This window comes from Nyctereutes procyonoides, unplaced genomic scaffold, assembly GCF_905146905.1.
Source record: "Nyctereutes procyonoides isolate TBG_1078 unplaced genomic scaffold, NYPRO_anot_genome, whole genome shotgun sequence".
Classification (NCBI taxonomy): Eukaryota; Metazoa; Chordata; class Mammalia; order Carnivora; family Canidae; genus Nyctereutes; species Nyctereutes procyonoides.
The window spans coordinates 51,958,408-51,976,518 of NW_026575135.1; the positions used below are offsets into that span (position 1 = coordinate 51,958,408).

Genomic DNA, 18,111 nt, shown 5'->3' on the forward strand with positions numbered 1-18,111 from the left:
TCGGCGCCCACACGCTCACTAGCAGTTTCAAGGCTTTCCACGGCGGGAGTCTTTAACCCGGCAGAGGCCAGCCCCTGCCTGAAGGACCCTTGCAGGCGGCGGAGCATCCCAGCCGGTCCCGCGGTTCTGCTTGCAGGACCGCGAGCCGCGGCTTCGCGGGTGAGGCGGGTGGGGCGGGGTGGGGCGGGGGTGGAATGCGGGGGGGGGGGTCAGAGCGAAGCCCCGCCCCCGCGCCGTAGCGCCCGCCCCTCCGCCCCGCTGTCTCCGCCTGCGTCAGGCGATCTCGGCGGCCAGCCCCGCCGGCTCTGTGACGCCGCGGCCCCGGGGTCCTCAGCGCCTGCGCCCGCCCTTATAAGGCCGACGCCGCGCCGCGCCGCCGTAGAGGCCTTGTTCTCCCCCTTTCTCCTCTGGCCGGCGAGGGTGCTCCGCTCTTGTCAGCCTCCAGCCCGCCGTCGGCTCCAGACCGAGCACCGTGAGTAGCCGCCGACCGAACGCGAAGGGGCGGTGGTGCGGTGGATTGCGGGCTGGGCGGAGGCCTCGGCCCGCCCGAGGCGGGAGGCGGGAGGCGGGAGGCTGGAGGGAGGCACCTGGGCCAGGCCTCCCTCAGGCCCAGCGCAGCCCGTCGCCGACCCTGTTCCCGGGAGGTGCCGGCGAGCCCCTCGCCTGGCCGCGCGTCCTCACGACGCCTCGGGGGCGCTGGGGCGGCCGGGAGAAGGTGCGAGCCGGGCCGGAGAGTGGCCCCTCCTCGCAAGGGGCGAGGGTCCGCCTGCCTGCGCGGAGCTCGGCCGCGAGGCCCAGGCTGCGGCCCGGGGCCTCGGTTGGCCGTGAGCCTGCCGGCCTCGGGGACCGCGTGGGGGTGGGGGTGGGGGTGGGGGTGGCGGCGGGGCTGTCGGCGGGGCTGTCGGCGGAGGACCCTAGGCCGGCGTGGGCGTGCGTGCCTGTTTGTTGTCTCGGCGTCCGGAAGGAGCGTGGCGGGGGGAGTCCGGGAGCGCTGGGTTTTTTCGCTCCCATCTTCTTTTCTCTTCCTTGTATCTGGCGTCACTAGCCACAGTAAGCCGCGGCGAACTGCTTGGGCCGCACGTCTGCCCGGCAGGCCGCCTGCTGCTTCAGAATATTTCTCTCCATTATTTTGCCACAGCTTGGAGTTGCTGAAACAACTGTTGAAATAGCCAGATGTTCTCGTCATCGTGGTGTGACTTTTAGGAGGCCTAACTCTTTCGAAGCCAGGCTGCTTTTAAGTTTTAACGGGGATAGGACGTTCACCTGGATAAGGATCTCAGGTTGGGTTCTGGGGTCATGAATTTTTCACCAGAGCGTCACGATAGAATGTATCTGTGTCATAGAGCAACGTAGAGTTCTCCATTCTGCTCTCAAAAAAGTGTCACAATTCGGGTCACTGAAAACACAGGTTTCTCTTATGTTGTTGATAGAATCTGTTTCATGCCAGTAATGGAAGGTGATTGATTTTCAAGATCAGAAGCTTAAGGAATTGTCTTGAAAGCATGTCAAATCAGAATCTCGTCCATTATCATCATTACAGTTTTGTCCTGAATTCCAACTCTGTGACAGTAAAAAACGAAAACAAAACGACTCTTTGAAGTATTAAGTTTGGGATCACAAAGTGAATTCGATTACAAATGAGCCCATTGCCTCCCTGCTTATTTAATAAGATCTCAACTCCCTTAAGAGTAATATAATACAGGGATCCCTGGGTGGCGCAGCGGTTTGGCACCTGCCTTTGGCCCAGGGCGCAATCCTGGAGACCCGGGATCGAGTCCTATATCGGGCTCCCTGCATGGAGCCTGCTTCTCCCTCTGCCTGTGTCTCTGCCTCTCTCTCTCATTCTGTGTGACTATCATAAATTAAAAAAAAAAAAAAGAGTAATATAATACAGGAATTTGACTATGACTAAGCAGATCTGGTTATTTACCAACAGTTACTTGAAAGCAATATGAAATGGTCATTGTGCTTACAAGTAATTTTATCAATTGTATTGCCAAGCTTGCCTTTCTGTAGAAGTGCCGATTGCAGTACTATGGAATATAAAAAGAGCATAGAATGTTTTGTAATTAAAAATTGGATTCACATTAAAATAGTTTTGGGAGGGATATCTTTTGTTACTGTCACAGGGAGGGTCCTCTGCTCTGGGCCCTTCTCCATTGAATAGGACAACTGCATTATTGGCAAGCACTAAGCAACATGGAGGAATAGACATATTTGTGAACTGAAAAGTGAAATCTGATTCTCTCCAGCCCTGGACGAGTGAGAGCAGGATATTGCAGTGGCTGATTTTAAAACAGAGCTTTACCTTTTTTTGCTTCCTTTCTCTAACAGCTTATTTGGGTAATAGAGATAATTGTCTAAGAAAAGTGGAATGAATATTTTAACTGATTTAATGGGTTTGGAATCTTTGATCCTAAAATAGGTGCAGTAAATATTTTATTTTTATTTTTTTATTTTTATTTTTTTTTTATTTACGATAGTCATACAGAGAGAGAGAGAGAGAGAGAGGCAGAGACACAGGCAGAGGGAGAAGCAGGCTCCATGCACCGGGAGCCCGACGTGGGATTCGATCCCGGGTCTCCAGGATCGCGCCCTGGGCCAAAGGCAGGCGCCAAACAGCTGCGCCACCCAGGGATCCCCGGTGCAGTAAATATTTTAAATGGCGAATTCTACACTCTAGAGTTAATAGGGCCATTGCAGGATTATGAATACCTGAGAAGCATGGGCCTGTAAAATATTTATTTGAAATTTGAAGGGACTGTAAAGTAATGTTTAGAGTCGGGTATTGCTGCTCTTCCTACTTCCCCTAAGAATCTGAAGATAAGAAATTGATGGCTTGGAACTTTTCATTTTAAAGAAGTGGGGTTTTTTGGTTTTGCTAGAACTCAAGTCCTTTGTAGTTAATTGCTTAATTTTTATCTAAGAGCTATCTTTTTCCCAGTGACCCAGAATTAGTCTGAGGTAATAAATACATTTTTGAAGCTAGTAACAGGTTATTTCTCTGAGGATTTTATTTTAGCAGGAGAACTCAAATTTGGACACCTGGACAGTCAGTAATGGAAGATAAAAAGGACTGTTAAATTTAAGTACTTTTAGTTTAGCAGATGAGATTGACATTTGTTTGTCCTTAAATATATTATTATCTTGTATATTTTACATTAATGCAAACATAAAATAAGAATATTCTCATAACACTCCTCAGATCTGAACTCATTTTTTACTGGTAAGTCTCACTATTGGAACATTTGTATCTTACTTGGTAACTTCATTTATTTTGGACTGACCACCCTCAGCTTTGCAGGAGGTTTATTGTGACAATTAACTATTCAGATGAGAGTAGTCAGCATTCAGTGACAGCAGAAAGGCAGGCAAATGGGTGCTGGGTGACGTAGTTGGTTAAGCCTCTGACTCTGAATTTTGACTCCAGTCCTGATCTCAGGGTGGTAGGATTGAGTCCTTCGTGGGGCTCCCTGTCAGCAGAGTCTGCTTAAGATTCTCTCCCTCTGCCCCTCCCCTGCATGCATAAGTGTGTGTATGCATCCTCTAGAGCTCTCTCTTTAAAATCTCTCTCTCTCTCTCTCTTTTTTTAAGGTTTTATTTATTTATTTGACAGAGCACCAGCACAGGGAGCGGCAGGGAGAGGGAGAAGCAGACATCCTACTGAACAGGGAGCTCGATGTGGGGCTCGACCCCAGGACCGTGGGATCATGACCTAAGCTGAAGACAGATGCTTAACCAACTGAGCCACCCAGGCGTCCCAAAATAAATAAAGCTTTAGAAAAAACACCAGCAACAACAAAATGCAGGCTCAGACTGAATAGTTTATTTTAAATATATCTTACATTAAAAATACAGAATGTAACTCTAAAATTTATACCAGTAATAAGTTCAGTAGGGCAAGCCTTAAAATTAAAAGCTTGTATTCCTAGGAGTTACACTTTGAAAAAATTGATAGCAATACTTCTATGCTAGCCTGGGAATAACCACTGGCTGTGTTTTACAGGATTATATATATACTACAGGTCGTTAGGATTTTATAGTTAATATGTTAGATGTCTTTTAACAACAGACTAGTTGATGAAATGTAAAAAAGTAGTATCTCTTATATTTCAATTCAGTGTAGTACCTTTTTTTTAGATGCCTTCAATTAAGTTGCAGAGTTCTGATGGAGAGATATTTGAAGTTGATGTTGAAATTGCCAAACAGTCTGTGACTATCAAGACCATGTTGGAAGGTAAGTTTATTAGAAAACCTGGGACAGGGGAAAAAGGAAGTAATGTTTAGTTGGAGGTAACCTGTGAACATTGAAGTTAAACAAGTCACGATTTGTCATTAAATGCTCAAGAGTATGAAGGGGTAAAGTTTACATTTTTTGAATTAAAGAATTAACTGCATCTTTTTGATAGAGGATATTTTCTGCATTGTCTGAATTAATGGATTTTTTTCATTACTAAATAAATAAGATCATAAGCTAATATTGAAGTGATTTCTAAGCATCAGACAATGGCCTAATTATCGAGTGAATTTGGATTCACAGTTTCTAATGAGAAAAATAAAAGGCTCTGGAAAAGAGATACATTCCTATATGATATCTAAATAGAGTCCTTTGTTTCAACAGAGAAGTAAGCTGAGTAGATGGTAAACTGAGATGTCCTTTTTTTTTTTTTTGACTGAGTTTTTCCTTTTGTCCATTTTGTCATTCCCCTGAAACTGCTGCAAAGCATATACATGACACATTGAAGAATTAAGGTTAGAAAACAGGCTCTGAAACATTTTAGAACTTTACTAGTTAAAAATGAATCTTTTCTTAACATTATTACTGGGTTGGTGGACAGTAATAGTATATGGAGACATTACAAATCAATTTCTAGCATTGGTGAAAAAAATTAGTAATAAGGATGTTAAGTACTCGAATATCAAAGGTTTTTATTTAGCTTATACTTAAGTGAAAAGTGCAGTGAAAGGAAGGTGAGTGAGAAATAGTCTTTGCTCTTGAATTTGTAAACTAGCTGGGGAGAAGGACACCAAAGAACACAAACCGTCACACCATGTAATTAGTGCGTTAGTAGAGTGTGCCAAGTGGTACTGGTGGAACGTCTTGGCTGATGTTACTTTTCAAGCTTGTGGAGAGACTACATTGGGTAGCAGTAGTGATGTGATATTTCAGCTCCAGTAAAATTAGAATGTTTTAGGAGATGATTCTGAGGTAAAGTAGACAAGATGTGTTCTAGGAAAGTAGAGGTTTTTATTTGGGGTTTATTGTTATAGAATGAGATTGTGATACTGTAGTTGGTAGATCTGAAGAATGGGTTTGAGAGAAATGGAAAGAAAATGACTTCTTAGATATGTTTACTTAACCCCTCCCTGCCCCCAAGAAGATTTTTGTAATAATCTATGTGGCTCTTGGTCCAGTCTTGGTGGACTGCTGGAGATACATAGAGTTTGTGTGGTGGGTTATAGGAGTGTTTATGGGAGTAAATGAGATTGGCAGTCAGCCATATTGGAACGGGAGGCAGGTGGTGTCAGGTGAGTAGAAGTCAGAAGTGGAAGATGAGTGGAGTAAGATTTGTGGAAACCAAGGGAAGAGGGAGGCATTTTGAGATGACCAGAATGATTATCAGATTCATATACTATACTCTGGTCATTTGAGATTTCACAGTAAGTTAGAGCATTACTTACTGCATTTATTAGGTATGGTAGAAGCAAAAGCTAAATTGCAGAGGGTGTGTCTTCTGTTTTCTAAGCTGGTGACTTCTGTTTGCTGATAAAAGCTGAACGTGTAACTCTTTTTTGGTAATTGGTACCACTCCTATGGCACTTACAGTCCTGTATCCTGATAATTTACAAAAATAGATCACTTCTATTAAGTTGTAAACCCCTTGGTACATCCCACAGTCACTGTTCATCAAGTACCTGTTGAATGAAGAACTATGGTATGGTCACTAATAAAGAGTGTGAAAGCAATCCAAGTGTCCCTAAAGGCAGGTGAGTAAGGCATTACCTAGAAGGTGTAGAAACTGATACCAAAATTGCTGCCTGAACTCTTGCTTTGGCAATGAAAGTGTTCTTTATTTCATCTTAGTTGGTGTCTGGCACACTAATCTTTCCTGTGCTGCTTCAAAGAAGCATTTGCCATGTAGGAACGTAGGGCTCCTTGAAGGTTTTCCAGGCCTCTTTAGATCACTGAAGCAAGTGGAGTGATAGCAACAGTTATATGATTCTTTTCTTCCATAGCCTTTGGGCATTAGAGGTGAATGACTTTAAGTACCAGTTGTACTTAAAGAATATAGAATTTTAGCCTCTTCAGAATTAGCGTCTATTGAATTTGGCAACTTAACTGGTTTTCTTATTTTTGATTATGGGTTTTTTGTGACTTAAAAACAAAACAAAACAAAACAAAAATAAAACCTAATCACAGGATAATCAGAAGTGAAAATCTTGGCATGTGTACATGTGAGTTGACTGATTTGTTCAGGTCCAGGATGTGGTATCAGGATACAGGTGTCTTTCAGAAGTCTTTGAAACTAAATAGCTTAAAGGAATGACTATTGATACTTGTGCATTCAGTCTAAAAGTAGAAAGGAATTGCACATCCTTGGTTTAAATGCTAGGGAAGTGATCCTTTACAACTGTAAGGTCCTTATTTTTAATATGACTTAATAAGCCTTTCTTCCATATAATGTTTGGATCTAAACAAGTTAGTCTTCTGTATTATGTTTCCTCTACTATCTCAAATTCCCAAACATAAGTATTTTATATAGTGTAACTTCATTTTCTCCCCCAGATTAAAAATACTTCATACTAGTACAGGAAAAGCAAAAGTGGCTTAGTCAAAATTGACACACTCATTTTTACAGTTTTACTTTAGATTGAGATGGGATCAGGGAACAACATTGGTAGAAAGTAGGAAGGGAAATGAATGATCCATCTATACAGGAAAATAGGATTCTTTTTGAATATACTCTAATCTTTACCACTCCAGTAAAACTGCCTGTTAAGCTCATTGACCTCCATGTTGTCAAGTGCATCATCTTTGATTTCTCATCTAGACCAGTTGACAACATTTGATCATCCTCTTCTACATCCGACTTCCAGGATACTTTACTTGTCACTTCACTCAGAGCTTTTTGTCTTCCTATCTTTAAAGCCCGTAGTTCCTCACGGCTGGCTTAATCATTGGACGTCTTCATCATATTTATACTTCTTCATTCCTTTGGTCTTCTCATCTAGCCTGATAGTGTTGTAAGCCATCTAAACACCAATTCCCAAAACTACCTACAATTCTGATCTCTTCTTTTGATTTTTAGACTTGGCATATTTAATTAACTGCTTGGTCTACCCTTGGTTATCTAATAGGTACCTCAGACTCAATAAGGTAGAGTTCTTAATTCCCAGCCCTTCAAAATAACAGTTCTCTGACAGCCTTCTGCCTATCAGTTATTGGCAACTCCATTGGCAGTTTCATCTAGTTCCTTATGTCATAAACCTTTGTCTTCCCTGTCTCACATTCTATTTCCCATCCATTGCCTCTGCCATCAAAATGCATACAGAATTGAATCATTTCTTCTTCCGTAGCTGTAAACCTGTACAAGTCACCATCTTGTGCTTGGATTATTGCCAGCCCCATAGTAGATTTCCATCTTTTCTCTGCCACTCTTTACCATCTCTTCCCAATACAGTAGCCAAAATGCATGGGGCCCTGTTACCATCAGGTCCCGTCACTGGTCTCATCTACTCCTTTCACCCTTGCTAAACCTGCTGTAGTAACACTAGATTCCTTTAGTGTTATTAGAACATGCCAGAGCATCCTATCACAAGGACTTTGCGTTTGTCATTTCCTCTACTTAGGTGTTTTCTCTCCTTTAGGATTTTACTACGGTGTCCTCTTGTCACTGAGACGTTTTGAGCAGTTCTGTCTACAATTGCAACAATTCTTTGTATCCTCTATATTCACTGCTCACTCCACTACCTAGGACACCTGTTACATACCGGGAACTCAAATGGTTTGACTCAATGCTGGCCATGTCAGCATAACTGGTACTCTGCTACCACCAATATAGTGCTAAAGTAACTTTGGCCTCTAATCTTCATACTTACTAACAAATAACTTTGGGCAGCTCTTTTTTAGTCATAATAGAGACTGAAGGACAAACAAACCCACTTAGCATGAAAATACACTCTTATTTAGAATCTTTAACAGGGATTTTAATTTTAAGGGTTTTTTTGTTGTTTTGTTTTTTTTGTTTACCAGTCACTTTGAGAATATGAAAGTTAGGCTTTTTACCAGGACAATGTATAGATTCACAATTATGGATAATATGTGATGAATAACACTAACAGGTATACACTGAAACAGAGTCCCTCAGCCCACATTATTAACTTTTATTATTATTATTAATCCTACACATGATACTGTTAACAATTCCATATGTATCTTCTGGAAATATTTTAAATATATAAGTGTATACCCATTTTTATTCAGTAACATTTATTTTCTTATACCTGGCTTTTAAAAACTCTAATCCTGGAATCATACCCAGTATGTATGGCTCTGCTTGCCTTATTTTTGTTTGTCAGTGGCTGCATGATTTGTGTGTGTGTGTGTGTGTGTGTGTGTGTGTGTGTGTGTGTGTGTGTATCTCTTTGGGCTTCAGATTTTAATAGACTGAGATTCTGTTACTTGAAATACTTTTTAGTCTTATTTTTCTAAATTCATCCCATCTAGAGAGTTTGGTATAAAGAGGAAGACTAGGAGTCTGGCTTTGATTTCCCCCCCCCACCCCACCCCAAAGTCATCTCAATCTCACTTAATTAGGTTACTTTTCTTCCTCTTTAAGGATTCTGTTTATGTAATTTTCCTGTATTTGTCTAGTAACACAGTTTTATATAGTTTTAGGTGGTTTATGGACCACTTACTAGGAACCGCTAATTTTAAATGCTTGTAAGAGACTATTTCTTAGTAAAGTACTTTTCAAGGACTTTTAGACAATGTTTTACAAGGTACTTGTTTGACACGTCTGGTTGGTGTCGATCTTACAATAGAATTAGGAAATAATGGCAACTCTTCATATAATTTTCTTAGATTTGGGAATGGATGATGAAGGAGATGATGACCCAGTTCCTCTACCAAATGTTAACGCAGCAATATTAAAAAAGGTAAGGTAACAAACTATGTGCTTGAATATGTATACTTTTCTTTTGTCACTTAACATCCTGATGATCTTCCTATACTGCTACATAGGTAGCTTCATTACACAGATGGATTATGATTCTAAATGTTTGTTGTATTTATTTAAACAGGCCCTGAGAATATTTGAGTTGTGCAGTTTATTTATTTGAGTAGGCTCCATGCCCAGTGTAGAGCCCAATATGGGGCTTGAACTCACCACCCTGAAATTAAGACCTGAACTGAGATCAAGAGTTGGACACAACTGACTGAGCTACTCAGGCACCCTAGGTTGTGTAGGTTTTTTTTTTTTTTTTGATTAACACATTTAAATTACTGAAATAATAATAGTATGTGCTTAGGAAAAAGGAAAAAATTGTCTACTGAAGCTATGCCTCAAGGGGAGCTTGAGAACAAATGTACCCCCATTGCTCACCTTACCTTATATTTAAGCATAAAAGGCTCTTTACATTGAATCAAATTTAGTGTTTCAGGGCACAAGGCTCCTTAACAGAGCCAGCTATTCAATTGGATGTTTATTTGGAGAAAGACCACTCAGTTTTTACAAGGTAGAGGAAATTAGGATTAGAGATGGGAATGGTTGGTTCTATTTGGCCCCTTTCTCAGAGATTTTCAGAAGTCATTGCCCATATGCAGTTTCATCTCCTGCTTTCTCGTGACCCTGGTGTGAAATGCAGCTATGCTGCATATATTTTCATATCTTACCATGATTGGCTATTAACAGTTCTTTTAATTGCCCTCGAGTGGGTAAAAAGTGATTCTCTAAGCATGAACAATTTTTACATATGTTACTGGCCATTTATATTTTCTGCTTTGTTTTCCTTTGCACATCTTTCTTATGGACTTAAAAAAATTGTTATAAAATATACATAACATAAAAATTACCACTCTCACTTTAAGTGAGCAATTCAGTGGCATTAAGTACATTTGTATTGCTGTGCAATTACCACCACTCACCATCTCCAGAAATTTTTCATCATTACAAACTGAAACTATGTACCCATTAAACAATAACTCCTCAATACTCCTACCTCCAGCCCCTTGTAACCACTATTCTATTGTCTGTCTATATGAATTGGACTGTTGTCGGTATCTCCTATAAGTGGGATTATACAGTATTTGTCTTTTTTTTTTTTTTTGTCGGGCTTATTTCACTTTGCAGAATGGTTTCAGGATTCATCCATTTTGTAGTTCAGTGGGCTTTTTTACAAGAGTTGTTTATATAGTGTTTCTATTACTTTGCATTGTTTTACCTCATTTATAGTATTCTATGGTTTAGAAGCTTTATATTTTATCTTCTGGGTATTGTCTTGGAGTTAACATTCTATTTTATACTAATGCAAAATGCATCTGATGTTTGCACTCATTCAAATGCCAGATATTTTTTAGGTGCTGGCGATATAGCAGTAAACCAGAGACTAAATCTCTGCCCTTAGGAACTAACATTCTAAAGGTGTGGGGGAAATATATAATGTAAGAAATATGTCAGATGGAAAAGCTGTGGAGTATAAGTGGGTTGGTTGGTGGAGAATTAGCTATTTTTAAGATAAAAGTGGTAGGGAAATCCCTTCCTGAGAAGTTGATCTTTAAACAAAGACATTAATTAATATGTAGGGGAAGAGAATTCTGGGCAATGAGAGCAAGTGCAGTGACCCTAAGACAAGAGCATGCTCTACCTTTTGAGGAAAGGAAGGGAGGCAAGTGTGGTGACTAGAGCATAGTGAACAAGCAAAGAATTAGTAAGAAGGACAGGGTTGATGGGCTGGGTGATTATAGAGCCACTTCTGAGAGTAAGTTTTTTTAACCTATTTTCATTATTAAGTCTTAAGAATGTTTAAGCTTATGTATTGAATAATTGCATGATCTAAAACATAAAAGTATACAGTAAAATCTCCCATTCTTATCTCTATCTGACCTGAAACCCTCTCAAGTAATGATAATCAACATTCATTTCATACATCCTCTTTTAAGAGTTTTTTTTTAATCCCTACATAAGCAAATATTGAAAGCTGTTTTTTTTTTTTATACAACTAGAATAATTATTAAAAAAGGCATTGTTTATTTCTTTAAAACTCCTAGCTTGGCTTATCCTTCTAAAACTAGTTCTTTCCTTTTTTTTTTTTTTTTTTTTTTTTTACATCCTGGCAGTATAATTTCTCAGCTCTGCCATTTTTTTTTTCAGCTTTATTTCTCCAGCATTATATATTCTAAAGAAAATTTAGTCATACAGAAAGTGATATTACACAGCAAATACCCATTTACCTATCACCTAGATTCTACAACTTGTAATACTTTCAGTGTTCATTTTGGTCTTAATGATGATACTTGTGATCTAACCAGATTCGAAACTTGATCTGTTTATTCTCCTACTAAGGGAACATGTCGGCTTTTCTTGTATCCTTATACCCGGTAGTCTCATGCATATGTGAAGGGTATTTAGAATTGCTTGGTGATATTGTATCCTTACCTTCATTAGGTAGTTGCTAGATTACTTTTGAAAAGGGTTATGCCAATTTACACTCTCTAGTATAAGAATTCATGTTATCCTCACACTGTTGACAGTGATGAGTATCAAAATCTTGATTCTTCCCCCCCCTTTAGTCATTCTAAAGTAGGACCTGACTAGACTGTTGATTTTTTTTTTTTGCATCTAATAATACTGAGCATTTTCTCTTTTTTGAGTATTCAGATTTCTTTTGTGAGTAGCCTGTTCATATCTGTAGCCCATATCTTTGTAGTGATTTTCTTTTTTTTATTAAGTAAGCTCTATGCCTGACATGGGCATCCTGAGATTAAGAGTCACATGCCCTACTGACTAATCCAGCCAGGTTCCCCGCTTTGTATTCTTTTTTACGATTTATTCTAGAGGGTAATCCATTGCTGGTTGTTCCTGTTGCACGTATTTTCTATTCATTATCCTGTCTGACTTCATGTCTCTTTTGCACAGGAGCTTTTTTAATGTGGTCACGTATAGTAATCTATCTGCATGGTTTGCTGTTCTCTAAGATTTTCTAGCCTCAAGGGTTGTGAAGATTCTTCAAGCTTCAGTTTTCCTTTTCAAGCCTGGCCACTAATTTGGCCATTCAAGTTAGCTTCTGTCTAGTTCTTAGCCCAGTGTAGGAATAACCTTGCCCCAGTAGTGGAATGAGTACCTCGTGATGTAGTGCCACAGAGAAATGAACTTTGTTACAGGTCATTCAGTGGTGCACCCACCACAAGGATGACCCCCCTCCTCCTGAGGATGATGAGAACAAAGAAAAGCGGACAGATGATATTCCTGTTTGGGACCAAGAATTCCTGAAAGTTGACCAAGGAACACTTTTTGAACTTATTCTGGTATGTTTTTAATGCATACTTTAAAAAATCTCTAGTTCAGCACTTCTAAGACTTGTAAGAGTTTAGTTTGCACTTCTAAGAGAGTTTAACTTGTTAAATTCATTGTTGCTAAATTTTAATTCTCTAAACTCAAATGCAGTGCTGTATTTAAATTCACACATTAACAATCACATTCAATATAAATGGATTTAAACACAGAGTACAGATTGTCACATTGGAATTAAAAAAAATTCAGCTATGCTCTCCCCAAAATACCTGCTTTATTTTTTATTTTTATTTTTTGAAGATTTTATTTATTATTTGGAGAGTGAGAGAGCATAAGCAGAGGGAGCAGCAGAGGGAGAGGGAGAAGCGGACTCCCTGCTGAGTAGGAAGGCCAGTGTGGAGCTTGATCTCAGGATGCTGGGATCATGACCAGAGCCTAAGGCAGACAACACTTAACCAGGGAGACAAGACTTAACCAACTAAGCCACCTAGGCACTGCCCCCAAAACACCCACTATAATGACACTCTTAGTTTTAGAGGGTGGAAGAAGATAAGTTATGCAAATAGTAATCAAAAGAAAACTGCAATGACTGTGTTAAAGTAAATTTCCGAGTTAAAAATATCACCAGGATTAAAGAGGGTTGCTGCATAATGGTAAAGAATCAGTCCATTGTGAAGACGACATAACAATCCTAAATGTTTATCTGTCTAAAGGCAGAATTTCCAAAAAGTGAAACAAAAACCAGTAGAACTCAAAGGATAGACATACCCACCATCTTCTGTCTCTCCTTAATTGATAATACAAATAGAATGAATAGGGATATAGAAGATTCAAATAACACTACTGGCCAACTTGACCTGATAGACATTTATAGAACATTAAATCTCATGACAGCAGAATACTTTTTCAAGTATGTACTATTAAATTAAGATAGACATGTTAGAAATAAAAGCAAGTCTCAGATTTGAAAGAACTCGAGGCACACATAGTGTTTTCTGATTGCAGTGAAATCAAATTAGAAGTCAGTAACAAAGCTCTCTGGAAAATCCTAAGTATTTGAAAACAAACACTTCACAGTAACACAAGTCAAAGAAGAAATAAAAAAGAAAATTAGAAGCAAGAATTTGAAATTTTACACCGGAAAGTATTTTGATCTAAAGGGAAATAAAACTCAACACAAGAGAATTTGTGAGACGTAGCTAAAGTAGTATTCAGAGGACTACTACTTGATAGCACACCTATATTGGAAAAGAAGAAAAGTGTCAAATCCGTGATCTAAGCTTTTACCTTAAACTAGTCAGAGATGAAATTAAACTCACAGAAGAGAATATTAAAGAGCAGAAACCTGTAAAGCAGAAAATAGTAAAGAAAACCAAAGAATCTAAAAGCTCATTTTTTGAGAAGATCAGTAAAATGTAATGTTATTGCTTCTGTTTCTTTAAATATTTTTGTCAAGATTTGCTATGTGGTGCTTCTGTGCACAGAGCACACACATACACACACCCACAAGTAGTGACCATTCTTGAGCATTTGAGGTGGTGTATGGTTTGCTTAAGGCAGCAGCAGGACTCCATATTACAGAAGGTGTAACAAAGTGTTTTATGAAAATATTTCACAAAAGCATCTGATTTTCCCTTTAATTTCACAAAATTAACTAGCATTTTAAGTTTAATTACATATGGATTGGCAGTCGCTAACTTTGGATTTAGTTGAAAACATCAACTATATAATGAAAACAACCATCACATTCCAGGCTGCGAACTACTTAGACATCAAAGGTTTGCTTGATGTTACATGCAAGACTGTTGCCAATATGATCAAGGGGAAAACTCCTGAGGAGATCCGTAAGACCTTCAATATCAAAAATGACTTTACTGAAGAAGAGGAAGCCCAGGTAGGTTGCTCACAGCTTGTTTCTAATCACATGCTTTAAAAAAAAAAAAAAAAAAAAGTAAAACTCAGAACGTACCTGGAGAGGATGTGTCTCTATCAAGGAGTCTTGACTTTACTTGAAAGATGATAAAATAGGTACCTCTGTGTCATAAAAATATTCTTGTTGAGAGACTGGTCTGTCTGTGATTTTAAATACTTGCATGCTCCCATTCTTGTATGAGCATAAGAACAATTAGCAGCCATAGGTGTTCTTTGATACTTCCTCCTTCACAGTTACTAGTTTTGTCACCTGGAGCTTACGTGTAAGCCATAAATATTTGACTTCAGAAAAGCAAGCACTGTGGCTAGTGTACTGCCAAGGATACTTGAAAGAAAGCAACTTAGTGAATGGGGGAAGAAACGAAGGAGTAGATCAGAACATTGACAGAGCTACAAACTGAAATAATGTGAATGAAGTATTTAAATTGGCTGTCAGTTCTGGTGACTGAAGCTTTAATTGCCCATTGCCTTTGCTTTTTTGATAATTTCAGCAGGGCAGAATAAAAACCTGGGGAGGCAAAGGAGGGTAAGGAAGTGTACTTGTACCCTCGTATTTTTCTAGTTTTCCGTCTGTCCCTTGGTAACCCTCTTCACAGGCTGTTAATGAATCATGAGGGTAGTAGTCTTAAGAAAAGCTGCTTAAGGTACTTCCTTATATCTGTCTCTTCTAGGTACGCAAAGAGAACCAGTGGTGTGAAGAGAAGTGAGATGTTATGCCTGACACTGTAACACTGTAAGGATTGTTCCAAATACTAGTTGCACTGCTCTGTTTATAATTGTTAATATTAGACAAACAGTAGACAAATGCAGCAGCAAATCAGTTGTTTTAGCAGAATATTGTCCTCCTTGCATGTGTAGTTTGAGTACAGATTCCAAACTTATGGCTGAGTTTCTTCTAGTATGATCGAAAGTTTCTTTTTTTCCTTGCTCTTAATAAACTGAACTGTGGGTTCTCGTAGAAGGTGGCATTTTGGGCTTTCCCTCTCTTTGTAAAGCGATTTCTGCCTAGTTTATTGTCTGGTTAACTTTAGTTTAATGACCTTTTAAAAGTTGGCATTGTAAATAAAACAAGTTGAAAAAAGTTTTCTGAAATAGAATTAACAACGTATTATCTTTATTCATGAGTTGGAAACTGGAAAAAGGCTACTTGAGGTAAATGTTTTGAGTGGGCTTATTAGGATGTCTTCCAACTTCCTGGAGTCAAGGAGTACCACTGGTATTGATGAGCTTGTATGTAGCTGGGCTCCCTTAATTGGATCTAAAGACTTGTTTTTGCATTTTTAATCCTTAGCTTTGAATACATTGGCTAGAGACTCAGTTACTACTCAGTTTGTGGTTTTGGGGGAAATTTAGCCAGTCTGTTAGCTTTTCAATTAAAAAAGGCAAATAACCCATGTAGTATGTCATCTTTTTATCATCAGTTATCCCATGTGGGGGAAACTTCACACTACTTGCATGTAAAAAAAATTTAACCTTTAACATTAAAGTGTATGGCAAAACCTAGGAGTATCCATCATGAATGAAAGCTTCAATAAAAAGTAAGTTACACAGTAGGTGGTAAATGGTTTGCTTTTGTGTAAATTAACTGTCTCTTCACTTATTATTATTAAATGAGTTAAATATATATGTATGGTTGTGTAGCTGGAGACAGCTTGCAAGGAAGTTCATGTATGAGCTCACTGGAGGCTGCTGACCTAACACTTGGGTTCTGATAGACTTCTGTCTCTTCTGATTGTCATGATCCAGTTCACTGGAGCCAATGCTTCAGTTCTTAACTGGTGTACGTGGCCTCAAGAATGGCCCTGCCATTGTTTCCAGCCTCTGCCCTATAGTAGAATTAAGTTTTCTTGGTGGCTTAAGATGGCCCACAAATTGTTCTTTTTTCTGTCCTCTGTGCTCCTTTTTTCCTGCTTTCCCATTTAGCATCATCTGTGTTCACATGTAGTCTTACTGCATTCTCTTCATGTTTACTATGAACTGTTTCAGCTCAGATTATTCGCTGACATTAGTTTGCCTTTATACTTTACCTCTCATTTGCTCCAAATCTATCTATTTAATAAAGTCCCATATACTGTCTCACATGAATTCCTATTTGTGGTCTGTACCAGAGATTGCAGATTGCAAACTACAGCCCTTGTGTGGGTGAGATCCAGCACACAGCCTGTTGTTTTTGCAGTTTCTGAGTTTAAAATGGTTTTATGTTATTAAAGGATTATTTAAAAATCAATACAGGACACGGTATTTGACTAAAAAGCCTAAAATGTTTCCCTCTGGCCCTTGACAGAAAAAGTTTGCTAACCCTTATAACTACTTCTGGATCCCTGATTCCTTTTATTCTCAGGAATTAAGGTTGTTTTCCATTTGTCTTGGGTTCACTTGGGGGAGGTAGCAGAATTCAGTCCTAGCTGGAGTGTCTTTATCTGCTAATTCCCACCATCATGGTCAGTTCTTGAAAAAACTTAATCACCCCCAGCAAGATCTCTAGCAAGATCATGAAAAACCAAATTCTTAACTGAAAGTTCAGGATCGTTAACATATGTCTCATTTAGTTTAGAAAGGAACAAAACCTATTGCTGTTAGTTCTCAATCTATATAACCCCCAAGAATTGTTGGAATTACAGGACTAAATAGCATTACCCCTATTTAAAGGACACTGGGATCTTTTTGATGAATGGGTGAGACTGAGCGGACAGACAGTATAGTAGTTAAGATTTTTGTTCCCTTCCTGATTTCCTATAGACTGTGGCCCTAAGCTTTAAACAAGACATCCTGATAGTCTTAAACTCTCAGGTTTTATAGAGCTCTGACAGCTCATCTCAGAGAAAATAGGCCATTTGTGGACATCATGTGCCACGTAAGTCATAGATGGGGTGTCGAGAGGCACTTCAGGCTGGCTACACAGGCCTATTCCCTGCCTGCCCTATTCCCTGCTAGATGCTCACTTTTTCTTTAATACTTACCAAGAGTTTTCTAGGCCCTCACCTTACCCTGGGAAAGCGAGTGGCTCTTTGCCATTATCTACAGTAGCCAGACCTATCTCCAGAGATATACCCTTTCCCACCCTCTCATTACCCAGCTGCCCTAAATCAATACCGTGGCATGAAGTCCTTTTGTGAGGCCAGACTCATACTTATGCCTCTTAGTGCCCTTGTAGCCTGGGGTAAGTTAGAAATGGTAGCTACATGCAGAGTGGTGCTTTTGGTGATGAACATTCTTCTGGGACAGTTCTTTGGCTTCTCAGCTTTTCTTTGTCACTTAAAATTGAGAGTAAACTAAACTCCTGAGTGTTAGTCTATTCCTTTTTCCCTCACATTATCGTGGATTAAGCATATGCCCCCTCAAACAGATTCTAATAATTCTTACATTGTAGAAGCAAGTTTTATATTTGAAGTGCCATTCTATTAGCTTGCCTTCATGAATGAACCTTTAATACAGAAGGTGGGTATTGCTTTGCAATTTTTAAAATTTTTCTAAAGATTCACAAACTCATCCTAGTAAAAGATTCCTGAACAGCATTATAGCTGTGATGTTGATTCTGCACCTGTTGGAACACACCAGCTGCTGGAATTAAACGAGGTCTTTAATTTGGTGGACTGTTAGGACCACATCCTGGTAATATGAAGTAATGGTAATGCTGAGTTTAGACTGGATCTAGCTGAAGAAGGCA

General features: G+C 39.4%; 1 protein-coding gene across 2 annotated transcripts; it reads left to right on the top strand.

Annotated features, from left to right (window-relative positions):
• The first annotated feature begins 326 nt into the window (after nucleotides 1–326).
• Nucleotides 327–15,997, top strand: SKP1 (S-phase kinase associated protein 1). Of its 2 annotated transcripts, XM_055302256.1 has the most exons (7): nucleotides 358–472; nucleotides 1,139–1,280; nucleotides 4,141–4,237; nucleotides 9,086–9,159; nucleotides 12,383–12,526; nucleotides 14,266–14,406; nucleotides 15,116–15,997. In XM_055302256.1, the coding sequence occupies exons 3-7, from the start codon at nucleotides 4,141–4,143 to the stop codon at nucleotides 15,149–15,151; spliced, it is 492 nt and encodes a 163-aa protein (XP_055158231.1). In that variant the 5' UTR covers nucleotides 358–472; nucleotides 1,139–1,280; the 3' UTR covers nucleotides 15,152–15,997. The 2 variants fall into 2 exon arrangements, with proteins under 2 accessions (XP_055158229.1, XP_055158231.1); XM_055302254.1 differs by lacking the exon at nucleotides 1,139–1,280 and having other exon boundaries at nucleotides 327–472.
• The last annotated feature ends 2,114 nt before the right edge of the window (nucleotides 15,998–18,111 follow it).